This window comes from Diabrotica undecimpunctata, chromosome 1, assembly GCF_040954645.1.
Source record: "Diabrotica undecimpunctata isolate CICGRU chromosome 1, icDiaUnde3, whole genome shotgun sequence".
Lineage (NCBI taxonomy): Eukaryota > Metazoa > Arthropoda > Insecta > Coleoptera > Chrysomelidae > Diabrotica > Diabrotica undecimpunctata.
Genome location: NC_092803.1, coordinates 209046671 through 209071545, shown reverse-complemented (window position 1 = coordinate 209071545; position 24875 = coordinate 209046671). Strand labels below are relative to the sequence as shown.

At 33.5% G+C, this 24875-nt stretch overlaps 5 protein-coding genes across 5 annotated transcripts; 3 read left to right on the top strand and 2 right to left on the bottom strand.

The window, feature by feature from the left end:
• Window positions 1-3535: 3535 nt before the first annotated feature.
• Window positions 3536-4466, bottom strand: RpL35 (Ribosomal protein L35). The gene is made up of 3 exons (XM_072533326.1): window positions 4350-4466; window positions 4031-4167; window positions 3536-3799 (listed from the first exon to the last, which is right to left on the bottom strand). Exons 1-3 carry the CDS (start codon window positions 4350-4352, stop codon window positions 3568-3570), a joined length of 372 nt encoding a protein of 123 aa, XP_072389427.1. The 5' UTR covers window positions 4353-4466; the 3' UTR covers window positions 3536-3567.
• A 223-nt stretch (window positions 4467-4689) lies between these two features.
• Window positions 4690-6237, top strand: Arpc5 (Actin-related protein 2/3 complex, subunit 5). Its single transcript, XM_072533320.1, has 3 exons — window positions 4690-4936; window positions 5109-5180; window positions 5331-6237. The coding sequence occupies exons 1-3, from the start codon at window positions 4796-4798 to the stop codon at window positions 5568-5570; spliced, it is 453 nt and encodes a 150-aa protein (XP_072389421.1). The 5' UTR covers window positions 4690-4795; the 3' UTR covers window positions 5571-6237.
• A 1717-nt stretch (window positions 6238-7954) lies between these two features.
• On the bottom strand, window positions 7955-9777 carry Bin1 (histone deacetylase complex subunit SAP18). The gene is made up of 2 exons (XM_072521098.1): window positions 9410-9777; window positions 7955-9348 (listed from the first exon to the last, which is right to left on the bottom strand). The coding sequence occupies exons 1-2, from the start codon at window positions 9464-9466 to the stop codon at window positions 8935-8937; spliced, it is 471 nt and encodes a 156-aa protein (XP_072377199.1). The 5' UTR covers window positions 9467-9777; the 3' UTR covers window positions 7955-8934.
• A 31-nt stretch (window positions 9778-9808) lies between these two features.
• On the top strand, window positions 9809-11069 carry Nedd8 (Nedd8 ubiquitin like modifier). The gene is made up of 3 exons (XM_072521099.1): window positions 9809-9955; window positions 10006-10136; window positions 10875-11069. The coding sequence occupies exons 1-3, from the start codon at window positions 9938-9940 to the stop codon at window positions 10963-10965; spliced, it is 240 nt and encodes a 79-aa protein (XP_072377200.1). The 5' UTR covers window positions 9809-9937; the 3' UTR covers window positions 10966-11069.
• Window positions 11070-11231: 162 nt separating this feature from the next.
• On the top strand, window positions 11232-24161 carry Tango6 (transport and golgi organization 6). The gene is made up of 5 exons (XM_072521097.1): window positions 11232-11388; window positions 11983-14045; window positions 14815-15013; window positions 20951-21102; window positions 23831-24161. Exons 1-5 carry the CDS (start codon window positions 11322-11324, stop codon window positions 24125-24127), a joined length of 2778 nt encoding a protein of 925 aa, XP_072377198.1. The 5' UTR covers window positions 11232-11321; the 3' UTR covers window positions 24128-24161.
• Window positions 24162-24875: the final 714 nt, after the last annotated feature.

Here is a 24875-nt window from a genome sequence, read left to right as displayed (position 1 = left end):
GATTTTTCGAATTGAATAAAATCCAAACAATTGAAATGAAGAGTCTCAGTGAAGTCAATGGATTTACACTAAGAGATCACTATATTCATCTCTTTATCACTCTCTGTCTCTCTCTCTACATAGAATGATTTTTGTTCCCCACTAAGTACTTTTACCATTTATACTTTTACTTCTCTTGATATTCATTAATAACAATTTTCAATATCAGTTTATTTCTATTATTAAAGATTGCATAGTGCAGCTTTACATTTGGTGCCCGACTCATGGGTCTCAATTTGTTATAGGAGGTTTGTTTGTTGTTTCCCTCTTATTGCTTACTTGGGCCTCAAGTCTCCGCTCTGAGCTAGGCTCAGTTAGGACACTTGGTGCTCAAGGGGTTGGGCCCTACATGCCCGGGTTTTTTTTTGTGGCTTGCGCCGGTTTTTGTTACTAGTTTTTTGATTTTTTTGGTGGCCGAAGCCGTTTTTTGGATTTTTTTGTAGGATGCCTGAAACATAAAATCAGAATTAGTGCATATTAATATAATAAATTATCTACTTGAAATTAATTGGGTCAACGCTGTACGTTGCGATTGTCCACGAGTGTTATGAGCTACGAACTAGCTTCATTGTGCGTTGTTGTTGTTTTTTGAAGTGTTTTCTCTCTGGTGTGATTGTTGATTTTCTCTCTAGTATTATGATTCTATTCTACTATTTGTTGTTTGGGTCTTTTGTGCTTCCATCTGTGGAAAGCGTCGTACCTCATTATCTCTCACAACATGTGATTGGGGTGGTTCTCTATCTCCGCGAACTTTGTCCTAGCTTTTTCTTTCATTGTGTCAGTCACTCTGATTTGTTGTAGTTCTCTAAAGAGGAATCTTTCTGCTACGTATCTCGGTACGTTGACTGGTTCTCTTAGGCTGTTGTTATGTGCCGCTTGTATTTTATTTTTTGATGTATTGCATATGTGTCCCCATGCGAGAGATGCATATGTTAGTATAGGAAGAATTATACTATTTATTAGTAAGCGCTGAAGAATTATATCTAGCGCTGTTTGTAAGCTGTTTACCGCTATGTCTATATTTCTGTGTTTGGACGCTACCTATCGCTGTGTCGTCGGCATAGAGGCTTAGTAGTGTACCTGGTGTTCTAGGTATGTCTGCTGTGTATATCGTGTACAGTAGAGGTGACAGTAGGTACCGTTCCCTGTGGCACTCCAGCCTCCGGGTTCCCGAGTTCAGATAGGACTTGTCTCTGAACTACGATTGCTTAAGTACGAAGAGATTAGTCTTGTCATTGCTCCGCTGTAACCGTATCTTCTCATTTTGTAGATCAGTCCTTTATGCCAGACTCTGTCGAAAGCTTTGCTTACATCTAGGAAGACAGCTTCTGTGAATTGTTTGTCAATAAATCCAGCTGCTATGTACTCTGTTAATCTGAGTACTTGTAGCTCACTGGAGTGTTCTGATCTAAAACCGAATTGGGCTTCGGGTATTATATCTAATCTGTCTGTTTCAGTTTGGAGTCTGCTGAGTATTATTCTCTCTACAATCTTGCTGATTGCAGGTAGTAAGCTTATTGGCCTATGGTTTTGCGGGAATGTGCTGTTTTTTCCGGGGTTTGGTCGTTGGAGAATAAAAGTCAGATGGATACCATTTATACTGACTTCTCCAAGGCATTTGAAAGAGTAGATCATAACATCCATTAGAAAAATTAAAGGCCTTTTGCTTCTTGGTTTAGCAGCTTTTTAAGAGACTGCACACAACAAGTGAGAATAGGTTGTTTTAATTTTTTAAGATTTTTAAGAACAAATTTTTAAGATATTGTACATATAAATTAAACATAAGCATTAGACCATGAAGTAGCCTATCGAAAAATTTTGGTATAAAGGATTGTTTACACATGCTTCGATAATTTGTTGTCTTGTTTATTACCTGATTTAAAATTTGGGCAGATATAAGAATGCTTCCATAAAGTTGGGAAAACCGATGTCTTTATGATGACTCAAAAAGAAGATGGAAAGAATTAGTTAGTGAATAAATAGTTCTTTAGAAACTAATCAGGAATACCATCTGGAGCAGTGCTTAACTTATTAGGTAAGGATAAAATGTTGAAAATATCTTTCATTGATGTGCAACCTCTAAGTATGTCTCTTCCATTAAAGAGTTACTTTACACGAAAGGTTTTCTTTTTAAATAAGTAAATAAATTTTACAGCAGGATATGTCACTGATATCCAATTTTCTCTCGGGCTTGAATCCTGTCTTATTTGGGCGACCTTTGTGTGAGTACACATTTGAAGCATATGTAACTCCTTCCTTCTGGAGCAGGATAATTTGTTTTTGTATCACATGTTGGGACATTCAAGATATGCTGTATGCAGAAGCTCTAATTTTTCTATCAGAGGAAGATCATTTCTTTCACACCTTCCAGATCTTGCCAACTATTGCAATGTCTTCCCTCTACTAATATAGGTTTGCTTCATCTGGATTTGTTTCATCCACCCCATTCTAGGCCTACCTCCTCTTTGTTTTTTGGCTGCTACTATCTTTACTAAAAGGTCTAATGGCTTCTTTGTCAGTAACTTTCTTTACTAACCTACTCTTGTTAATTCTAGTTATGTGTCCATACCAGTTTTTTTTTTCTTCTCTATTCTAACTCCTGCTGATATTTGCAAGTTTTCCCCAATTGCTTTATTTGTTGTAGTTTCATGACTTTTATTTATAATGTCTCACTTGATTACATCATATACCTACATAGAATTTTGTTTCCTGAATGATTTTCCTCTTTCCCTATATTGTATCATTGATTGCGTGGTGTATTTTGGATGTTTTTTTGCACTATTTGCAATTTCTAACATTCCATTCTTTGATATAATTGTGTCCAAGTACTCATAAGCCATCACTATATGTTGTCCTTTACAAAACACTCTGGTTTGATCTTTAATCCTCTTCTTCTGATATTTTTTATTTTCAGTGTAGCAGTTTTTAAAAGTTTAACTTCATTTTGTCCGTTTCCAATGTCAATACATAAATTAGTATTTACATCTTTTTCTGGTCCTGCACACTTACATCAATTATTCTATATTGGTGTTAGATGTGTGTAACATTTCTTTTAACATCTTGAACTTCTCATTTTCATATAAATCTCTCATAGTTAATCTGTTTTCTTATTGATATTCTGCCATATGTACCAATTTTTATGTCATCTCTTATCAGTATGTAATGCTTTCTCCACTGAACAAATAGTCTGTAATTTTATCCATACAGCTCTAGAAGTAAGGAAATACTGTTTAGCAGCCTGCTTGGATATTTTCCAAGCATTTGATAGTTTGCCACACCTGTCCACTCTATTTTCCGTCCAAACAGTTTTATATTTGGTTTCATTATTTGCATGTAGACAACATAGTCTATTACCCTTTTGTTCTCTTCTACAAATGTATATTCACCTTGTGCTTGCTGGGAAAAATTTCCCCAGTAATAGGATAAGAAACTCTTCTTAAAAATTATAAAAACTGAATAAAACAAATGTGAATTCTTAGGAATAAAATAAAGCAACTATAATAAAGTATTTATTTAACACAATACAACCTAAGCTTTCAATGCAAACTTCCTTGCGGGGAATGCAGATCGCTTACGGATTTCTTTAGGTGTCTTGATCTTCTGTTCATGTGAGGATAGGGCACGGCGAATAGAACGGGTCTTCTTAGGTCTAAGGTCGAGAGGCTTGTATTTCTTATTTTTGTACAACTTCCTCAAGTTTTCTTTTTGTTTCTGGTGCATTACAATGTATACACGGGCAATAGCTTTCCTTACCACACGGCTAAAACAACAAAATGTCAATTAAAAACAATAACCTGTTTGCTCACGAAAAGAATCAATTAAGTAGTAATAATGTCTTAATGTCCCTATTCTATATTATCTGGAAATTTTTTGTAACTATTTTCATAAACTAAAACACTGACTTTTAAGAAATAATAACTAAGCAAGAACTAAGCATTAAATGCATTGGCAATGATGACTGGTAGGTAATACATAAATTTTGTTTACTTACATTTTTGAAAGTTTTGATGGAGCTCCACCGGTAACTTTCGCAACCCGGAGGCTGGTAAGTTCTGTTTTTAACTCATCGAGCTGTTTAGTTAGCTCTTTTTTATCTTTAGTCCTAAGATCGGAACACTTAACTTTACCCTAAAAACGAAAGTATATAATTACATAGTTGCAGATATAACCATAAAAATAATTCATTTGTAAAGAGAAACTTGGGAAAATATATCGAGAAATACATATAACCAAATATTCTTAATACAGCATCATTAAAACTATTAATGGATGTCCATTTAAATTAAAAATATTACACGATTTTTTCTTACCATGTTAGTTCTTTGAAAAATAAACTATAAAGAAGTTGACAAGATTGACAAACTTACTGAAGTGACAGTTGACACTTTCGTCTTCTTTCTTACGTGTTAGACTTCACAAAAGAGAAAAACCAGGCTCCAATGGTAAAATTTTTAATCAAATTTATTAACATGGACTATATTTATTATTAGTTTTCAAACATTATTATGATATTATTATGCCAGATATTAGCTTATTTTAACTTAATGAATAGTGTGATTATAAGTGCATTTTAATTAGATTGAAACTGAATCAAATCTTAGAGAAGAGGCATTCAATAAAACAGAAGATTTAGAACTAACTAAACCTCAAATATTTTCTTTTTCTTTACTGTCAAAGTGGGTGTGTATATTATCGGTGTTGATTTTCGGTTTTCAAATTAATTTTTTAATTTTTATATATCAAAAACTACAGCCCAATGGCAAAAAACACGTTTAGTTCTGCCTTTCGTAAAATTGATGTAGACCAGTATTCTGAAAACAACTTTAAAGAAGACGAAACTGATTCAGGGGGCTCAGTTGGTCCAGACGAAAATGAAGTGAATAATTTACTTCAAAAATATCCTTTTTATATAAAGTTAATAACAGTAATTGTAAAAATTATAAATTTTTAAAGTTTGATAAATGTTTATTGAGTAGACTGAATGAATGAGTCATAAAATCCACCTGTTTGTGATATGTATTGAATGTAGAACTTGTGTAATATTTATATTCCTTGACAATTAGTTTACAGGTAAACATTTTGATGCCTTAAAGGTTGTGCTGAACAATGCACCACTAGGAATAAAAAATCAGCAAATCAAAGTGAGTAAGCAAAATCTTAATCTGAATGAACAGTTCTTTAATATAGGTTCCTTTAGTTTTAGCCTAAATAAATTCTTAAATTTCTTGTAAAATGAAGATTTTGTGGTATGTATAAACACAGACTGATTTAATTGATTGACAATATTTTAGGAAACTGCATTCAATGTAACATTTAAAGTTTTATTGGCAATAAAACCATCCCAAATAGAAGAGACAGTGAACTCCCTAGATATAGAATCACTAGATACTTTGATGAAATATGTGTATAAAGGATTTGAATACCCATCAGAAGGAAGCAGTGGTCATTTACTGTTGTGGCATGAGAAGATTTATAACCTTGTTGGAGTAGGGTGTATTGTGAGAGTATTATCAGACACTAGAAGAATATAGATTGATTTTAATTCTTAATATTTTGAGAGGTACAAAGCAAAATGATCATAGAGAAATGTGTTTTCAAAATAAAGGGGCAATTGTAGTTGATATTTTATTTTGTATTTCGGTGTTACTTTTATCCTGCAGTGGAAAAAGACTTACAAGTTTTATTTGTTCCCGTATTAATTTGTATACTTATGTTTCCAAGGAACTGTCAACTTTCAATTATTTTTGTGACTATCAAAATCATTGTTTCTTTTATATTAATTTAATTAAGTGGCATATAAAATCCAGGATTTTCTTAATTATAACTCTACATTGTATCTTAAACCCCCTATTGTATATTATGAAAAACAAGAATCATATTAAATTACAAGTAGTTATTCAGGAAGAGATTAAGCTGCACATATGCCTATCTCAAAATTAGCCAGTTCTTGTATCATATGTATTAAAATATTACACATAGTTTCCCATTAAAGGAATATTGGAATTCTACATATTTAGGAAATCTTGGAAAGACAGTAATATTGTACTGAGAATTAATTTATATATCTATGTATGTCTTTAGAACTTTAGTTTTGTATTATTGGAGTATATTTATTGCTTTTTAGATAAGTATCATTTTATTAGTTTTTATTAAGCAATAACTGTCATTTTTTGCCAATAAACAAAAAATAGGCAACAATTTAATGTGTTTTATTATTAATTTCATCATACCATAAGGTCAAAGAGCAAACTTAATAAAAGTGGCATAGATTGCACTAAAAATCAACAGTGATATGGTTGTCAACCAAGCAATACTATGTAACTTAATTTTGTGATAAATGGAGTTTTTATTTCATTTGATGACTTTGCGGGATATCTGAATGACTTTAGATTTGAAAAAATCATAAGAAATGTTGCTGTAATCACAATAAAGCAACACCATATATAACATTTCTAACCACAACACCACATATTTCATTCAGTTCCTATACCAATACCATTAAGAGCTGGTTTTCTGGGTTCGTCATCACCAAAGGTTAGTTGTTTTGTTATTGCTCTCCTGTAAAGTTGAAGAAAATGAGTTATGTGATGGCTTGGTTGAAGATGATATGTAAAAATACATGCACTTACTAGAGACAATATGTCTAGGATTACTAAGGAAAACTTCTGAAAGGCTTCTCACCACATTTAAGCACCTTTACCTTCATTTAAGTGATGATACCTCTTTTACAGGACAGTTTTTTAAGTGATAGATCAACTTCTATTATACCTTACATCTGTTTTACATGAAAATCCTTATGAAGCATTTAACAGTCTGACTCTGGTTTTTATCTATTCTGGACTTATTAAGTACTCAGTTTCAGTTGCATTGGTTAATGCGTAACATAGAGTTCACTCTCTCCTGCTTGAGTCTCCTTCTGTCATCGACCTAGCCTCACATTGTTTTTCAATGTGTGCACAAACATAAATTTTCTGTTGGTCCCAATTTAGGAATTGAAAATTTTCATCATCATTTCTTTTGTGAACTGCCTGAAGTTTCTCTTGGAGGATTTTCATATAGTTTAGAAACACAGATAGGTCCCAATTTTCTTTCATCTCTTTCAGTATTATGCCAAAATACATTATCTTTGTCTCTAGTGAACCCAACATAAGCCTTACCCTTCATCTGTAGCATTTTATTTTTATTTCTCTTCCATTCACTTTGGTCTGCATTCTTCATCAATATTTTCATAATCAGGAACTCCAGTCATATCATCTTTTGCATTGGATATCTGCTCATTTGCATTTTCAGGCATTGTCAACTGAAGGTCTGTAGTTTCGTCAATGTTTTCTTCTGCATTTTCAATTAGCATTTCATCATTAGGTTCAATGCTATCCACACTTCTAGTTGGACAATACCTTCAAAATTATCTGAATCTTTTGTTTGGAAACGGAAACTTGTACTTGGCTCTTCATAAATAACCATAGGAATTTGTTTAATTGAAGTTTTATCAAAAACGCTAAGTCTCTTAGATTTTCTCTGGACACAGGATACCTGTATTTAAAAATAAAATGCATTCAGAAATGTGTAATAATAGAATATGCCACACATTAATGAATTCAGTTGATATCAGTTTTAGATTGAGAATTCTGATAAATATATTGATATATTGATTGAACAAGTTGTTAAGGTAAAACACAATGAAATTATTCAGATGGTTTAGTTTTAAAGATTCGCTAGGTGGAATCACAGGAACTCTGTTCACATGGACAACTCAACTATTGAGATAGGTGGTTACATCAGCTATTTTTACATGCAACGAGGAGATAGGAGGTATTATTTTAGATGGAATATTCGCTGTTAATACTTTTTTCAACTTAGGGGATATTGCTGAGACATGTGCAATGAAATTTTAGAGTCTATTAATAATATACAATTAAAAATAGTTATTTTTATTTTAGACAGTTACAAAACTCAGGTCTTGACAAATGTTTACAAGTAATAGATACACATTGTATCTAAACAAAAATGTGTATCCCTAAAACTCTACAAAATAAATGTCTTGACCAAAATAAAAAAGCTGGTAAATTTTTTATATCAATGGGTAGCAATTTGTATGCAAAAATAATTCTTACGACAATTCTAGTTACCAACAAATCACATTTTATTGTTAAAATAAACTTATTTGCCACAGTTATAAGATTGTACTCACCTGCTGGTAAAATATCAAAGAGGAAATACTCAAAATAGTTGTCACATACTTTCATAATAATGATTGTCTAAAGCCATAGCAAGAGTTTTAATCAAAATCATCTAAACAAAAATTTAAGCTACCAATATATACAAAACTTAATTGATGTTTCAAAATATGGGTTCAGGTAACAGCATCAGACATGAAGTAAGTTATCTAATTTAAAATGAACATATTGAAGTTGCAGTCGTGGTTCTTGTGCAAATCGATCCCATTCTGTCTATCAAAAAAATATCTGAAACTCTTGGTGTTTCATGCACTAATTTTCATAGAATTCTAAAAACTAAATTCGTCCTGATGATCCTGAAGTGTTTTTCCCACAAGGTGGATTGGCCCAAGAAGTGCAATAGAATGGACTAGCTGGATCTCCAGGTTTCAATCCACTGCACTTTTTCCTCTGGATCTGAAATCAACTGTTAATCTCCAAAAATACATAGATTGAAAATGTGATTTATCAATAACTAATTGATCAATTAAAAATAATTCCCAATGAGGATGGAATTTTCGTTTAGATACAGTATATTATAGTATACATATCACTAATTTTTAAACAAATTACTTAAAACATACATTAAGCAACAAGCCATTCAGCTTATTACTTACAAAATTCAGGAAAAAATATAAATAAATATGTAGAAAATAGTGTTTCTATAATATACATATTATTAATATTGTCTAGACCTAGAATTATAATTGTTCGAATACCCTTTTCTTGCAGAATTCCAAGTATCTGGAGATGTGATAGCAATATCAAGATAATCGCCAATATTAAGCCTTAAGAGACCCAATGTCTTCAAATCGTCTGGTCCTTTAACACCAGTTACTGTATTTCCAATTTCTCTTATTCTATACACAGACTGTCTCATATCTGGGTACACAAAAGCAAAACTAAATTTTGTTCCCTTTCGTCTAGCTTCTGGATTGACTTCTTTTACTAATTGAGTTAGCTCATGTAGAGTAGCATCCTTCCAAGTGTAAATTTGTAGTTCATTTTGAGGAGTGTTTCCTTTAATGTAATCAGCCGGTTTGTGGTGGGAACCATTTGAGGAAACGAAAACTCTTAGTAAAAACGGACAAACCTAAAATTAAGGAAAGTTAGACCTTACTGTATTAAATTCTCTGTGAATGGTAAATTTTTACTTTCTGTCTATCAACAGCGTCACTTTTTTCTTCAATAACTACCGTGGCTGCAGCCATACTTAAAAGAAAACTCCTAATATTCGAATAAAATAGTATAAGCAAAAGTTATCTCATTTATAGCTCCATTAGTTTACAAATACAAATACCGCTTGCAAAATTCGAAAGAGAAGAAACTTAACACGACTTAACCCTAATATTTCTACTGGCTACAAATTAATTCCGCCTCGACTATTAAAAGTGTACATCTACATGACTTTTGATGTTCAGTCATAAATGTTCTGAATATATTAACTTTTCACCATTATTTAATATTCGTACTACAAGAACGTATAATTTGGTGAGTATGATTTGATTTGATAATTGTTTTCATTTATTTTCTGAATAAAATGTCAACTGTCAAACATGTCTGCGTCAAATTCCCGGCCAAGAGTGTTCTTTGCAAATTTAGATTTTGGGAAAAAATCCGAAATCGAAGCTCAGAGTCCAGTATACTTTTAGTAATTTTAAGTAAATTAATAATATATCACAATGCTTATCAAAGTCAAGGTAATTCGAATTATATCTGTTAATTTGTTTTTAACTGAAAGACTTTTTAGACCCTCACTGGAAAAGAAATCGAAATAGATATAGAACCTACAGATAAAGTTGAACGAATAAAAGAAAGAGTTGAAGAAAAAGAAGGCATTCCTCCACAACAACAGAGGCTTATATTCTCAGGAAAGCAAATGTATGAATATCCTTTTTAACCTTTTTTAGTATAGTGTCATCATATTTTTAGTTGTGATCTTATATTGCATAAACTACCCAGTTTATATACCCAAATGTATAATTTCGACCTTCTAAATTGAATGCTTGTCTTATTATTCTCAACAATATAAAATCCCTAATGTAATTAAAGCTATGGAGTAACTAATCCTAATAATCATGTTGACAGCTAGCAATAAGCATTACAGTCTTGTTTCTGTTTATGGAACTATATTCAAACAATAATGTCACAGAAAAAAAATGAGTTTAACTAAAATACAATAAAAAATCCTATACAGGGTACTTTTATATTGAATATAAAAATCAATAGCAGGGAACATCAGTATCTTAAAAAAGGCAATTATTGGAGAATACAGAAATGGTAATACCAAATAGAATTGCTGAAAAGTACCATAGAAAGGTAAACTAGTATATTGTAAACTGAATAAAAAATCAAGAGTAATTTTATATTGTATTAATTATTGTGTAATGCTATGGGTTTTGATTATATATTTATTATAAGAAGAGTTGTTCATTTTCCGGGCTGGCTATAACAATATTACTGGCATACTGTAGATAAGAATTGATATGGGAATGCTGTCTTGAGATACTTTAATTAACGAATATTCATTATGTATTATACCCTGGTTATTGAACGCCACTTAATGGAACTTATGTTCCAAATAAAATATGATGTAGATGATGGTTTGTATTGTTTTAGGAATGATGAAAAGACAGCACAAGATTACAAAGTACAAGGTGGATCAGTTCTGCATTTAGTCCTGGCACTTCGTGGTGGCAAACCTGTATAATTGTAATGTAGCTCCATAAAAACTAGGATACTTTAAATCATACTTTACTGTGTATTTTTTAAGTCAAAATATTGCAATCTGATTAATAAATTTTTTTATTTTTATTTGGGTTTTATTATAATAAATGAAAATTCAAATTAAAAAAGTTCTTAAAGCTATTCTGTGGCTAAACTACGTTTATCATTATAACAAATTAAATAAACAAAAATTAAATCCATGACATCTTTTTAAATCGACCCCTTTTGGAAAGGGGTACCGCACGTTCCCAATTTCCACCGCCATTTTGTGGCGACTAGTTGTCTGAGGTGCACATAATTTAAAATGATCCTTATTTTTAAGCGTTTTGTGAAGTTTATATGTGTAAAATGAACAAAAATCAGTTACTAGAGTGTTTAAAACTTCTGAAATTAGCGGAAATAAAAGGTAAATGCTCCTCTTTTATAAATTCTTTTGATATGAATAAATCTAAAACATAACCTACATTTTGCATTTTCATGAAATATATAATTAAAAGTTTAATTGCTTTGTGAACACTCATAATAGACAAATTTTTGAGCACAAATAATTTTTTATAATGATAAAACTAAGTTCTGGTGACACAATAATAATAATAATATAAGGGTAAATAAGCAATATATGTACTAAATTTTCGCCAAATATAGGCAACTTACATTTCTTATTGCCTAATTTTCAATTCCATTTTCTCCCGTATTCTTTTATTTTCTCATTGATCGAGTTGTTGTCTTACGAAAACATAAATGAGTTATTTATTAGTTCTTTTCTTATGTCTTTAATGCCATTCACCATTCTGAGAAACCTATGTCACATCCACATAAGAGAGTAAATTGCGAATTGTCAACTGATCATCAGCAATATATTGTCAATTGATCAGCAATATATTTATTTTATCCCTTTTTTTTTGTTTGTCTTAAAGAAAATATGTAGTTTAAGATTGCCTATAATATTTACCTAATTTAATAATTTGATGCAAACCTTTCGTTGTCTTGTTCATTGCAGATGGCAGTTACACATCTTTTCTTGAGTCTGGTTTGAGTGAAGTTTACAATAAATTAGGAATCAAACATGATGATGTCTTATCTGAAATATCTGATATAGCAAGTCTAAATTTCTCTAATAACATAGATTTAGAATGGAAGTACATATGTTTAGCATTCTTCATAATAAAAGCATTGGGAAAAGAATCAGAAAATGCAGATGATGTGTTTTTAAGCGTACAAGAAACAAGAGATCTGAGGGGTTTTATAAATGATGTGGTTATTATAGGAATACAAACAAAACTGCAACCTACTCTTCCTTTCCATATGCAGTCAAGGTATTTCGTGTCAGAAGATATTTTTTGGAGTTACAACATACTAAAATGTACAACTTTTGGGTTGACAGAATTTATGAAATTGCCAGTGTTAAGATTATGCATTTTACCTGAGAATTTGAAAGTTATATTAGCTGCATTATATCAGATTTCTTATGGTCCTGTGAAAAAGCCTTCAGATGAGTCCACAGCTTCAATCACCAAAGAAATTTATGAAAAGCTTATACATGAACAAAGATTTTTCTTACAGATATTAAATCATTTAGAACAAACTGTACATCCTTCTATTTTTATTAGAGAGACTATGGTGATGTTTAACGCTAAAATTCCTAGTTGGTTTAAAAAACACCTTTTCCAAAATCTTACCAGTATTCTTCGCTCCCAAAAGGGTGTCCAGACAGTAGCTTCAGCTCTGTTTGGAAATTGTGAAAGCAATACCCAAAATTGGAAAATATTAGACGTGTTTTCTAAGCTAATTTTGTATTGTATGAAGTTTCCTGACTTTAAGGAGAATATTTGTAAACAACTTATCGATCTACTTCACAACCAAATTTCCGAACAAACTATCGCAGAGAATATCTTCACTCACTGTACCAAAATTATTTACACAAAAGATACTGAGTTATGTAATGATGTATTTGTAAAGAATATTATGACGCATTTAATATGTTTTACCCAAAAAGCTGAACAATGTTGTAAAGGAGATATAACAGAAACCATCAAATTGACTTCAAGGTTGTTACATGCTGTTTTTGTTGAAAGTAACGCACAAGAAAATGTTCTGCCTTCAAGTCTTCTTACAAAAATTGTTCCAGTAATATATCGCTTTTTTGTAATAACCATAGATTCTTCTTTTAAAACTGTAAATAATGATTTGGCTGATATTTTATTAGTGTTTTTTGAAAGCAATCAAGAAAAGAGTTTGGATGTTTTAGACAAAATTTTATTTAACTTGAAGTCCTCAGAAATTTTGGCATTTAGAGATGATGTCGAATTTGATGTGCAAGCCAATAGAATTACCTTAAGGCACATGCAACATTCAGTACAGTATTCGCCTTCTGAAAACTGTGAAGCCCTGTTAAAATTGTATAAACGAAAACCAGAACTACTGGTGTCATATTTTGGGTATCTTCTTAATTGTATTTCAAACGAGAGCAAATATTTTCCAAAAAACAACGAAGGGCTTATAAAAGTAGAAGAAGATTTCACAACATCTTATATCGAAAGGAAAATTGTTGTATATAAGCTAGTTTCTGAACTAGCCGATGAAAGAGACATCCAAAAGCAGCTCAACGAGAAACCTGGTGTTATTGTGGACTACATATACAATGTTTTAAATAGAACATTGGAATTGTCTACACATACAAAAGAAGACTGTGATTCTGAAGGTTTCCAATCAGTATTTACAATTCTTATGATTCTCCAGAACCTTTTAGAGACTTCTGATAGAGATAGTCTTATTCATTATGATATTTTATTAAACCCTTTAAAGCAAATTAAAGAAGAATCTGAAAACAAAGAAACTAAAGATATAATTCACAAAATATTAAATATTTTACAAGGACATGATGTAAATAAACAAAAGATCATAGAAGAAAAAGATAAAGCAGAATTAGATCAGATTTTGGAAGATGTGTGTGATCCATTACTTCCCACTAGGGGGCACGGATTGATTTGCTTAAGTAAACTGATAGAGAAGAAAGATCCAGCTGTTATGGAAAGAAAGCAATACATCCTTAATCTTTTGCTGGTAAGTTATTTTATTTTATAAAGGAACAATATTTTGTTCATAATCATTAGGTTGTAATATTATTTTTGTTTGAAAGTGTTGTTGATATCTTCTGCAAGTGTTTGTCATTTGCTTTGATTGAGCAACAATCCCTTTTATTTTGGTCACTGTTTGCTTTTCAGTTCAGGGAAATAAGTAAAAAAACTATGTTTGGGACTTTGGCTTTGGAACATTTTTTTGAACACATAGATTTATAGATTCTCCCTTCATTATTTCCAACCAGTATTCATTTTTGAAAATCCACAGACGATCTCGTTCAAACTGAAAGATTTTACTTAACAAAAACTTACTTTCCTGGAGTATTATTTGTTTTAAAAATGTTGCTGACATCTTTTGCAAGCGTTTCTGCTGTTTACTTTGGTTCCTCAACAAACTACGTCGTTTTTTATTCTGATCAGTGTTGCTGTTCTGTGTTGCCTAAAAACTTGGGAGTTGTGAAGAGTCCTTTAAGCAACTGGCGAAGCGTGCCAGAGCATAAAGGAATTGGTGCTAACGGGAATGCTGATAGTTTTGTTCAAGAAGAGGATCTTTTTATGAAACCAGATGACAGAAAATGTTATATTTTGTTCATTTTCATATCAATTTCATTTTGTTTTTCTTTACTGCGGTTACACCAGTTCTAACACGGTTTAAGGTCATTCAGTGCTTTTACTTCAGGCAATATCGTTTCTATTTGAAGCGATATTAGTTATATAAGAAAAGTTTTTATTTCAATATCTATTTCTTTCAGCAAAACTTAACCAACAAAGATTCATTTATATATTTATCCGCCATAAACGGACTTGCAGCGATGACCGACGTATTTCCGGATACTATATTAAAAATATTGTGCGATGAATATTCAGACTCTAACAGAAAAGACGTAGAGGATAGTTCCGAATCTAGGATGAAGCTGGGAGAAGTTCTTGTTAAAGTCAGCAAGATATTAGGTAAATTATTTTTATTTATTTAGGTAAATGATATCAGATTTCTCAGTGTACAACTACTTTATCGGACGATATGGAACGGTATCTGGCTGATTTACAATAAATGTAATCTTTGGTTTTTCTAAATCAGTTACGCTGCTTATCTCAATCTTGAATTTTCGTCGTGTATTTGTCATCGCAGTGAAAGAAGGGTCTTGGAAACTATCGACCTCCTTGGAAACTATCGATCTTTTCCCTGAATGCTCGACGAAGGGCTTCGACAGGCCTCGGAAGTCGATGGATCCTCCAAATATTTCCTCCTTACATTTGAATTGAAGCAGAATGAAATAAAAATTGAGCAGTAGAAAAAGTCTCAGCTAAGAATCTAGGATGTGTAGTAGGGGAGCAGAACCCCTGGCAGAAGGTTCTCAGAGTGAAGTCGAATCTGAGGGAGCCCGAGCTCTGACCTGAAAATGCTCCATATTTGTACACGTTTGTGAGCGTTGATATGGGTATTTCCAGGTCAGCCAATTTTAGAGGTTTCGAGGCGTGACAATGCGCATCGAGGTGCATATAAAAATTGCAAAAGGTTCATAAAGCGTTCAAAATGTTCATAAAAGTTCGAAATGTTAATACACAATATACACAACACAGCAGCTTCTTGGTGGTGGTGATGGTGATTTCATCTGCTTCTGAAGGTACCATCCTCGCTCGATGTACTCCCCCCTTCGGCGAATTCTTTCTCCTCTAGGCCATCAAAATAACAAAATTATTTGCCAGTCGGTAGATCTGTAGTGCAGTATGTCTGCGCCTACGTGGAACTTAGGTCCACCTATCGATAGGACAGGGAGTGACTGAATCCTACTCAGGGGAATTCCGTAACTTCTGGGACTTTTCGTTTGCCGAAACTTCCAGTACATCACAGCATCAGGAATCACAGAAGATCTCGATAGTACAAGTTAGCTACTGATAGGTGCTCGGAGTAGTTCTTCGGTGTTCACTGCTAGTTGGTTGCCATGTCATCACAGAGAAAGAAAGGTCTTATAAACTGTTGATCTACTATCTATTCTCTGGATGTTCTACGGAGGGATTCGATAAACTAGGTCGAAGTATCTTCCGCTATAAATCCATATTTTTTCTCCTTGCATGTAGTCCAGTCGTCAGAGATTGACCTCTAAAAACGAGACGAACAAGCTGAATTTGGCTGAGAATGTCAATTTTGGGACTCCAAAAAGATGCAAAACAGTTTGTCACTTCTACCTCCGGGCTTCCCATTAAAAAAATGCACCTCATATGAGGGACAAAAACATCAATTTACCAAATTACGCGCGCGAAATAATTTTTTTTTAATATAATTTGTATTAATTCTACGGTAAAAATTCGATATCTTTTGATAAGAGTGTCCCATCGACAAAAATCAAAATGGATTTTAAAAGAAAAGACAGCAGCTTTCTTATGCAATTTTTGTGTTTTGCGGAAATTGAAGACAGTTTTTGTAAATCTGGTCAATAAATGAACTAATGAACGTAAATTATTAGGGACAGTAAAATGGTTTCTTAATTTTCTAGTTTAACTGAATTCTTTTAGTAAGTAGTTGGCTTTAAGGCTTGCATTTATTTTTTATATAAGAGAGTGTGGTATCAAGGTCACAAAAACAATGCGTTTTGTTAGTAAAACCAGTTATTTTGTAGCAAAAATGAATTGTAACATAAAATTACTAATTTCAATATTTAGCTCTGAATACAAGCTTCTGTGTTATTTTTGCTGGTTTCTGCATTTGGGTTAGAATGCCATTCTGTAATAAGGGCTTCAATCAACTGCTGCGTCGTGGTGATAAAATCTTTGACGATCCCCCGTTAGGTTAACTCCCACATTCTCCCTATGGGGTTTATGTCAGGTGAGTTTTCCGGCCAGGGCAGAACTGCAATATTTTTTTTGGTCAGAAATGCAGTTACACTCCTAGCTTTGTGGTACAGTACAGAATAGTGCATACAAATTTAATTTTTTTCACTAGGGAACCATTCTTTCAGCTAGGGCAGGAGTTGAGTTTTAAGTATTCGCTTATACTGACCCTGTCTCATTGTCCCTTTCACGATGTGTAAGCGTCCCACATCCTTGGCCTAGATTACAAACCATACCATGACACTAACTGGATGTTTAACCCTCTCCACAATGAAATCTGGATGGAACTGCTCCCAAGGACGTCATTGGACGAACACACTTTTGTTCACCAAAATCTGGGATGTTTATTCGTCGGAGAAGCATATTTACTGTAAAAATAATAGTATTCGCTGTTCACGAACTCCATTCGTTAAAAAAAGTTGTACTTACTCGACTACGGTCTTTAACAATCATACTTCGGTGTTGTTTGGCCAATTGGAGTGTCTTTATCTTCATGGGTTCGGTGAGCCTTGGTTTTTTATAGGCCAGCGACCTAGCAGATTCTCTTCGGCCAGTCGTCGTTGGACTGTTCTTTTGGAAACATTAATTCTTTCATTATTAATCATCCTAATCAGTTACACTCTTTTTACGATTTTCGAGACAAATATCCCTGATTTTACAATCAATACGAGGAGTAGTGATCCTTTTGCTGCCACATTTGCTGACACGGTCGGATTCCAATGCCTTGTTTAAATCAGGCTTTATTTATATTCGATTAACTACAGACTTTGAAACACCTGCAGTAGTTGCTACAACTCTCTGGAAAAGTGTAGAGTGCAGTAATAATGTCTTTATTTCTCTAATTTTCCCTGGAGACGAGCCTGCAATTTTGCCAAATCCAAAACAATTATGATTTTGAACAATTTTTTAAATAAAATCGTGTTATTAAATGTAGCAAAAATTACTAAATAACAAATATTATTTACCTGTTACATATATATCATACACGAAACCTAGCGAAAAACAATTAAAAAAAATTAAAACGATTTGCAAATATTTTTAAGCCTCACCGCAATAACTGAGATGTAACAGCAATTATTACTACATACATACGCCATGTAGTCTCAGCCATGAGTCTATGGTGGGAATTAGAGGAGCAGAGAGGAATCCTGACAGAGGGCTCCCAGAGTGAAGACGACTCTGTGAGAGCCCGAGCAAGACTGCCCTCCTGACCTGAAAGTGCTCCATATTTATACAGGTTCGTGATCGTTGATATGGGTATTTCCAGGTCAATTCTCCAATCGTAGAGGTTTTGAGACGGGGTGATGCACATCGAGATACGTGTTAGTCTATAACTAGCAACTCGCGATGACATATTCGTATAATATCATAAGAGAGAAAATTTTGCCGACTATATTTTCGACTGGTATGAAAGTTTGTTGCCTGGCAATTTTCGCGAATTAAATTTTGACAGTTAAATTGTCAAAAGGCAACATACTTGAATAAAACCAGAAGAAAATTTGGCCGATAAATAATTTTCTCTCGAATGATATTCGGCAAGATTATTTCACGAAACAATTAATGCACCATTTCAACGAAACATAATCTTTATTTATTTGTTAACAATATTAAATGTACAATTATAAGCTATAGTAGTTTGCCCATTCTTTTTTACCAAAGTGTGATTTTATGTGTGACTGGAATACAGGTGCAGGTATGGTTTTAGAGAGCTTGCATTTGATAGAGAGCTTGAACAAGGCTGAAGATCGATGAGAATGGTTTGTTATTTTATGTTTTTTTGTGTCTATTTCAATTTATTCAGCTGACATTTTTGTCCACTTAGCTACGGTGTTGATTCCAAGTGGATAGTTTTTGAACCAAGATCCATCCTTCCAGTTGGGGCGAACGGTTAGAAAGAGTCTGTCTAATAGAAGATTTGGTCCCCTTTTTTTCCATTAATTTCAAAAATATTCTAAGTGGTCATAAATTTTCGTGTGATGAATTTCTTACCATCCATTTGCCATTTGTTTTGGAAAAAATGCTGTTGTATTCAATTCGGCCGGTAAATTCTCCCGTAACATCAAAATCCTTCTGGAAAAAGTGAATCTTGCAGTTTACGGCCTCATTGTCTCTCCAAGCACGTTCAAAATGAGCAAAGGTAAAAAAACTTTTTTGTGCTCCATTGGGGGTTTCCTTGTCGTAGCTTTGGATGATTTTTAATAGTTCTTCGCTGCATAATGCTTTTGAACTGAGTTTTATTTTCTCTTGTACACTTTAAAGCTGCCTCCGCTTGGTATCTCTATCCAATCTTGCACATTTGAAAGATATATCTGTAAAAAGGGCGATTTTTATGCCGTAGTTCGTAAAATATTTTTCTTGTACTATTTTTGCTGTAGTATTCCACATTCACTTTACAGACGACTCTTTATAGTCTTCACCATTGCCTTTTTTCATGTTAAAGGCATAATCCTCGAGAATTTTTGCTAGTTCCGTTATGGTAGTACATCTTTCAAGCGTAAAATTTCTCACCCGTAGCAACTCCGAAAATTGGGTCCAAATAGAGCTTCTGGACCTCTGCGTGTTCAATGGGACAGTTTCTGAAACCTATTTTTTGATTTCTTCATCTGACTGGCATCCAAATCTTGATTTTTCGCCTGGATTCATTATATCTGTCCAAAATTGATTACGCTTCAATGACGTTTGTCAAACTGACGACAAAAGAATTACCAGACACCTTCGTGACGAATCTGTCATAATTTTGTCGGTGAGAAATCACGGGCAGGAAGGAGTTTTGTCAGTAGGAAACGTGGCATTGCTATGACGTTTTCTCAGTTGAAAATAGTCGCTGAAAAATTTAATTACGTGAAAAGTAAACCCTTAAGTTTTTTCGTAAAAGTTGCGTTGTTATCGTAGCCGTATATTCAATTAAAACAGACATTTCAGTTTTTGCCGTGAAACGACTAATTTTTACATTTGTTTGCGCTATTGCTTTTAATATTTAATCGTTTTATGTGGTTGCTCTTTGACGTGTACATCTATGTATTAGACGATGGTAGGCTGCCGCCATAAACTATGTTTATTTTTAATTACTTCGAAACGCGGAGTCATTTAATGGATACATTTATTATCCATTAAACTCGTTTCCCACGGGCTAACTGGGAAATAATAAAATGAAAATGACATTTAACGGAAAGACAATGAACACAATGCGTATTTTTATTTGTTTTCGTCGTCACTCTAAGCAGATTTTCTTACGTAATTTTTCCCAACAAGATTAACAATTTAATTAGAAGAAATGTACTAAATTATACGGTTCACACAGTAGATTACACGCCTTTTTAGCTTTGCGCTGTTAATTAATGGTTGGAAGACACAGAACTGCACATTTTTATTCCGTTAGAAATTGTATGTAGATAAATAAGAATTTACTAGGCATTTACAACTTCAATTTTCTTTAAATATTGATATATTTATATTTCAATATATTCTTGTTAGAGTTAGTTATCCATTAGAGCATTTGTGACTACACTAGCCAATTAAATCGTGTCTATCGATCTTCTTGTCCTATCCAATTAGTGGATGTTGGCGACAATTCTGGCATACTCCTCTCGGTTTTATGTGGCTCTAAAGAGTGCATGGGCATCTAGGTTTGTCCAATCCCGTATGTTTTTAAGCCATGAGTATTTCTTTCTTCCGATGCCCCGTTTTCCTCCTATCTTCCCTTCCATAATAAGCTTTAAGAACTGGTACTTGGAATTTCGAAATATATGACCCAGATAAGCAGTTTTTCTTCTTTTTATTATTGGCAGCAATTCTCGTTCTCTGTCCATTCGATTTAATACTTCGACATTTGTTGTGTGATCTGACCAGAGAATTTTAAGTAGTCTTCTAAATACCCACATTTCAAAGGCCTCTAATCGGTTCATCACATTGGCCGTCATGGTCCAGGTATTAAAATGAAGTGTAAAAGAAATAATGATTCTCTTAATCCCGTTTTATACCTAACGCGATTTCCTTATATTTTATCGGTGATTTTGGTCTATTTTTTGTTTAGGCGATCTGATTTTGCTTTTGTTTTAGGCGATATGGCTCCTAAATACAAACCAATCCTGTTAAATACATTCCTGATGGGCACGCGAGACGAAGACGATTTGATACGAGCATCCAGTTTATCGAATCTTGGCGAAATTTGCCAAATACTGGGCTACAAACTGGGATCAATGTTCACCGAGGTAAGTGATCTTCAAAGCAATACTTTTCGATAGCGAAGTAATTATCATATTTTAATTTTTTTACAGGGACCTTCATACCTCTTAAAAACTTCTTTTTGTTATTTCTGAATAAACTAACCGTTCTAAAACTAAAACAAATATATGTTTAGTTTTACCCGAAGACGAGATAGATTTTAAACCGTTTTGCCACAACGCAACAATCAAATAAAGTTGTTTTAATCACGATCAAATAATATCGGTAGGATTCTCTACGGCTGACCGCAGAGCACGTAATACCAACAAAAATTATAAATTTCCGATGGTTTTTTCGTAGTCGGTATGTATTCACGCCTTAATAATCACGGTTCCCCTAAGGCTGTCGTGATTTTACTGTTACACAGTTATGTGTACATAAAAATATAATTTTTTATATAAAACTGTTTTCTTTGTAATATAAAACGGTTTTGTAATTATATAATATGAAAAAGACGTCTACTATGTTGCTAATATTGAATTATATCGAACTTTTTGGTATTTTACGAGAGTATTATCAATCTTGTTTATGGGGTCAATCATATTTATCGCTTATTCTATTTTTTCTGTTTCTAAGTGCTATTAAACATTTATTGGAAATATTTATCTACGCTTCTTAGTAAATTTCCTCAAAAATCAGTTTACAGATTTTACTTTTCGTCATTTTTAGTCGGTCATTATAATTGCTGAAAGCGTAATGTTTATATATACACACAGAACGTGCAATCGCGAATTTTTCTAAAACTTTTTGCTTTAATGTGATCTAAGGCACTGAATATGTAATGTAACGTAATATAGCTATGTCTATATTAGCTATGTGAGAGTCCACGACATTTTTATGTTTTGTTTATTTTTAATTTTAGTCACTTTATACCATTCTTGCTTAATAGGTGAGTTAAAGATATTGTCTTTTTACCATGCAACGACAAAATTTAACGTTGGACGAGATGAATGGAGCCGTGGGCCTCCTTCAAGCTGGTATGCGACAAACTCAAGTTGCTGATCAGCTGGGTGACCCAAAGCGTCGTAAGTCGTTTGTGGCGTCGGTTTAGAGACACTGGAGTTCCAGCCGAGCAACATCCAGGACGTGGTCGCTCTACAACCGTCGCTCAAGACCGATATTTAATTTTAAATGCCAGAAGGCAGCCAACAATCACAGCACCCGAGCTGGTTAATGAATTACAGCTTGCACATAATGTAACAATTAGCAGCAGTACTGTGAGGAATCGTCTCCATGAAGCCAATCTTTGTAGTCGGCGACCACGGAGATGTCACCTCTATCTAGAGGCAATCGCGCTGCAAGATTAACCTGGTGTCAAGAGTTTCAGAATGGGACTGACAATGACTGGGCCTCAGTTTTGTTTAGTGACGAGTCTAGATATGGATTTCATCCAGATTCTCGTTGGATAGGAGTTTGAAGACGACCCGGAAATGGAGAACGATTACGACATCTTCAAGAAGTGTATGCATACAGAGGTGGTACATTAATGGTATGGGGCGGAATCATGATTGACGGAAGAACTGACCTCGTTTTCCCACGTGGCTTTCTCACAAGTCAGCAATATTTGGACACTATTCTTGAACCTGTTGTGCGCCCGTTTGCTGCAGCTGTTGGAGAAAATTTTTACTTTATGCATGATAATGCTCGACCACATGTTGCGCATATTGTAACAAACTGGTTGGATAACGAGGGTATTGATTTATTGCCGTGGCCAGCACAATCACCGGACTTGAATCCCATTGAGCATGTATGGGACATGCTTCAACGAAGAATTACTCCACATATGGGCAATATCTACAATGAGTTTTAATTAAAAGAGCTTCTGAGAGAACAATGGACACAACTACCTTAAGCAGACATTAACAATGTGATTCGGAGCATGAACAGTAGATGTATAGCTGTGATAAACCAACGTGGTGGCCATACTTTATTATTTTAAGTTTATATTTTTTCGTATTTTTGACATTTTATGGTGGTATGTGAAATATGGGTGATTTTTAATATATTTTTTTTGCTCCAATTTTCTGTTTTCTTTTGCAATTTATGGTTTTTGACATATTAAACAACAATTTAAACTACAAATTTTGTATTACTTTTTTTAAGTTGATTACAGATAAACAAAATACGTCTATTTATAAAAATATCCCTAGACTTTTGCGTTGTGTGTATAGGTCTAATTGCTGCTTTATAGATTCTTGTTTCTGTGTCTTGTCTTAGACGTTTGTTCTTCCAGATTGTGTGATTAAGAGATCCCGCCGTTTTACTTGCTTTTAAGCTTTGTTGTCCTTCAACATCTCCGTAACTAGTTATATCTATTCCCGGATATCTTAACCTTGCTTCCTGCTTTATTATTTTCCCATCAATTTCGATTTTACATCGTAGTGGGTATTTAGATGTTGTCATACATTTGGTTTTTTCTGCTGATATTATCATATCGTATTTCTTGGCTGTTGTATTGAAGATGTGTGTTAATCTTTGGAGATTGTCTTCTGTCTCGGCGATTAATGCGGCGTCGTCTGGATAACATACTATTTGGATTTAACATACAGGTGAATTCCAAATACGTAGAAAAGTGCATGAACGTATGTAGTGTTGTGTTATTAGTTTATTTTAACAAATATTCCCCTTTTGTCTCAATGCTAACACTAATTGTAGCCACAATATTGGAAGCTTGCTCAGATATTTGTTGTAATAATTTATTTTTGTTTTTAATAGGTGCTGTCTTGTGTACACGCCGTTATATCGACCGATAAATCGCCACAGGCACGAAGGGCAGCCGTTACGGTCATCAGACAACTCTTCGTAGGATTAGATCAAGAAATAATTTCGTTTTTCAAAGAGGACATCTTACCCGTTTACAGGACTTTAAAGCGGATCTATAGTTCGGATAAAGACGATGTGATGAGGTTGCAAGCGCAACTGGCCTTGGAGGAGTTGAACGAGAGTATGAAGAATTTCGTGTTTCCAAACGCTCAGTTACATTCCGAGAAGAAAATTGTGATGTTAAGTTAGTTTTGTTTGTTGATAATAAAAGTTGTATTTTTTTTTATGGTGATGGTACTTTCGGTGCTCCTATCTCATTCCTAGAACCTTTTTGTACGTGATTATATATTATATTTCGTGAATAGTTTGGATTTAGTGAGGCTTTAACCAAGAGATTTGACCGCACATGAGATGGTGCAAGGCATCTCAAGGCTATCATACCTAGTCAAAACGTATTTCGACGACATTCTTACAGCGTATAGAAAAAAGACCACTGCGTGAGAATAGTTCATGTGTATTATTACTTCTTATTAGATATTGTGGTTCCATCTAGTTGTACCTACGCAACGGTGAGATAAAACAGAAAATCTTGCTTGAAGACACATGGTATGACCTTGCCTTAAGTTGGTACCTACTGCAAGTATAGATAATAGAAAGTGCACGTTCATTATAACAATGATTTAGTGTGTACAACAAATGCAATTGATTTAGAACAGGTGAAATACAAACAAAGCATACCAGATACATAACCTCAATTCTCTTTCATGGGTGAAGTAGATGCAGAATGAACTGAAGCGGTAATAATGTATGGGTGGTCTGTTCGCGTTTAGATCATCCTGACAGAAACGAATTGAGCATACTTATAAATATTATGTAGGTATATAATGATTTGCAGATGATATCGTTCTTATTGCAGACAGCTTTGACCAGGCACAGTTGGTCTTAAAATAAATTTTTCAAAAACACAATTTATGACAAATTTAGACCACAACAAAAC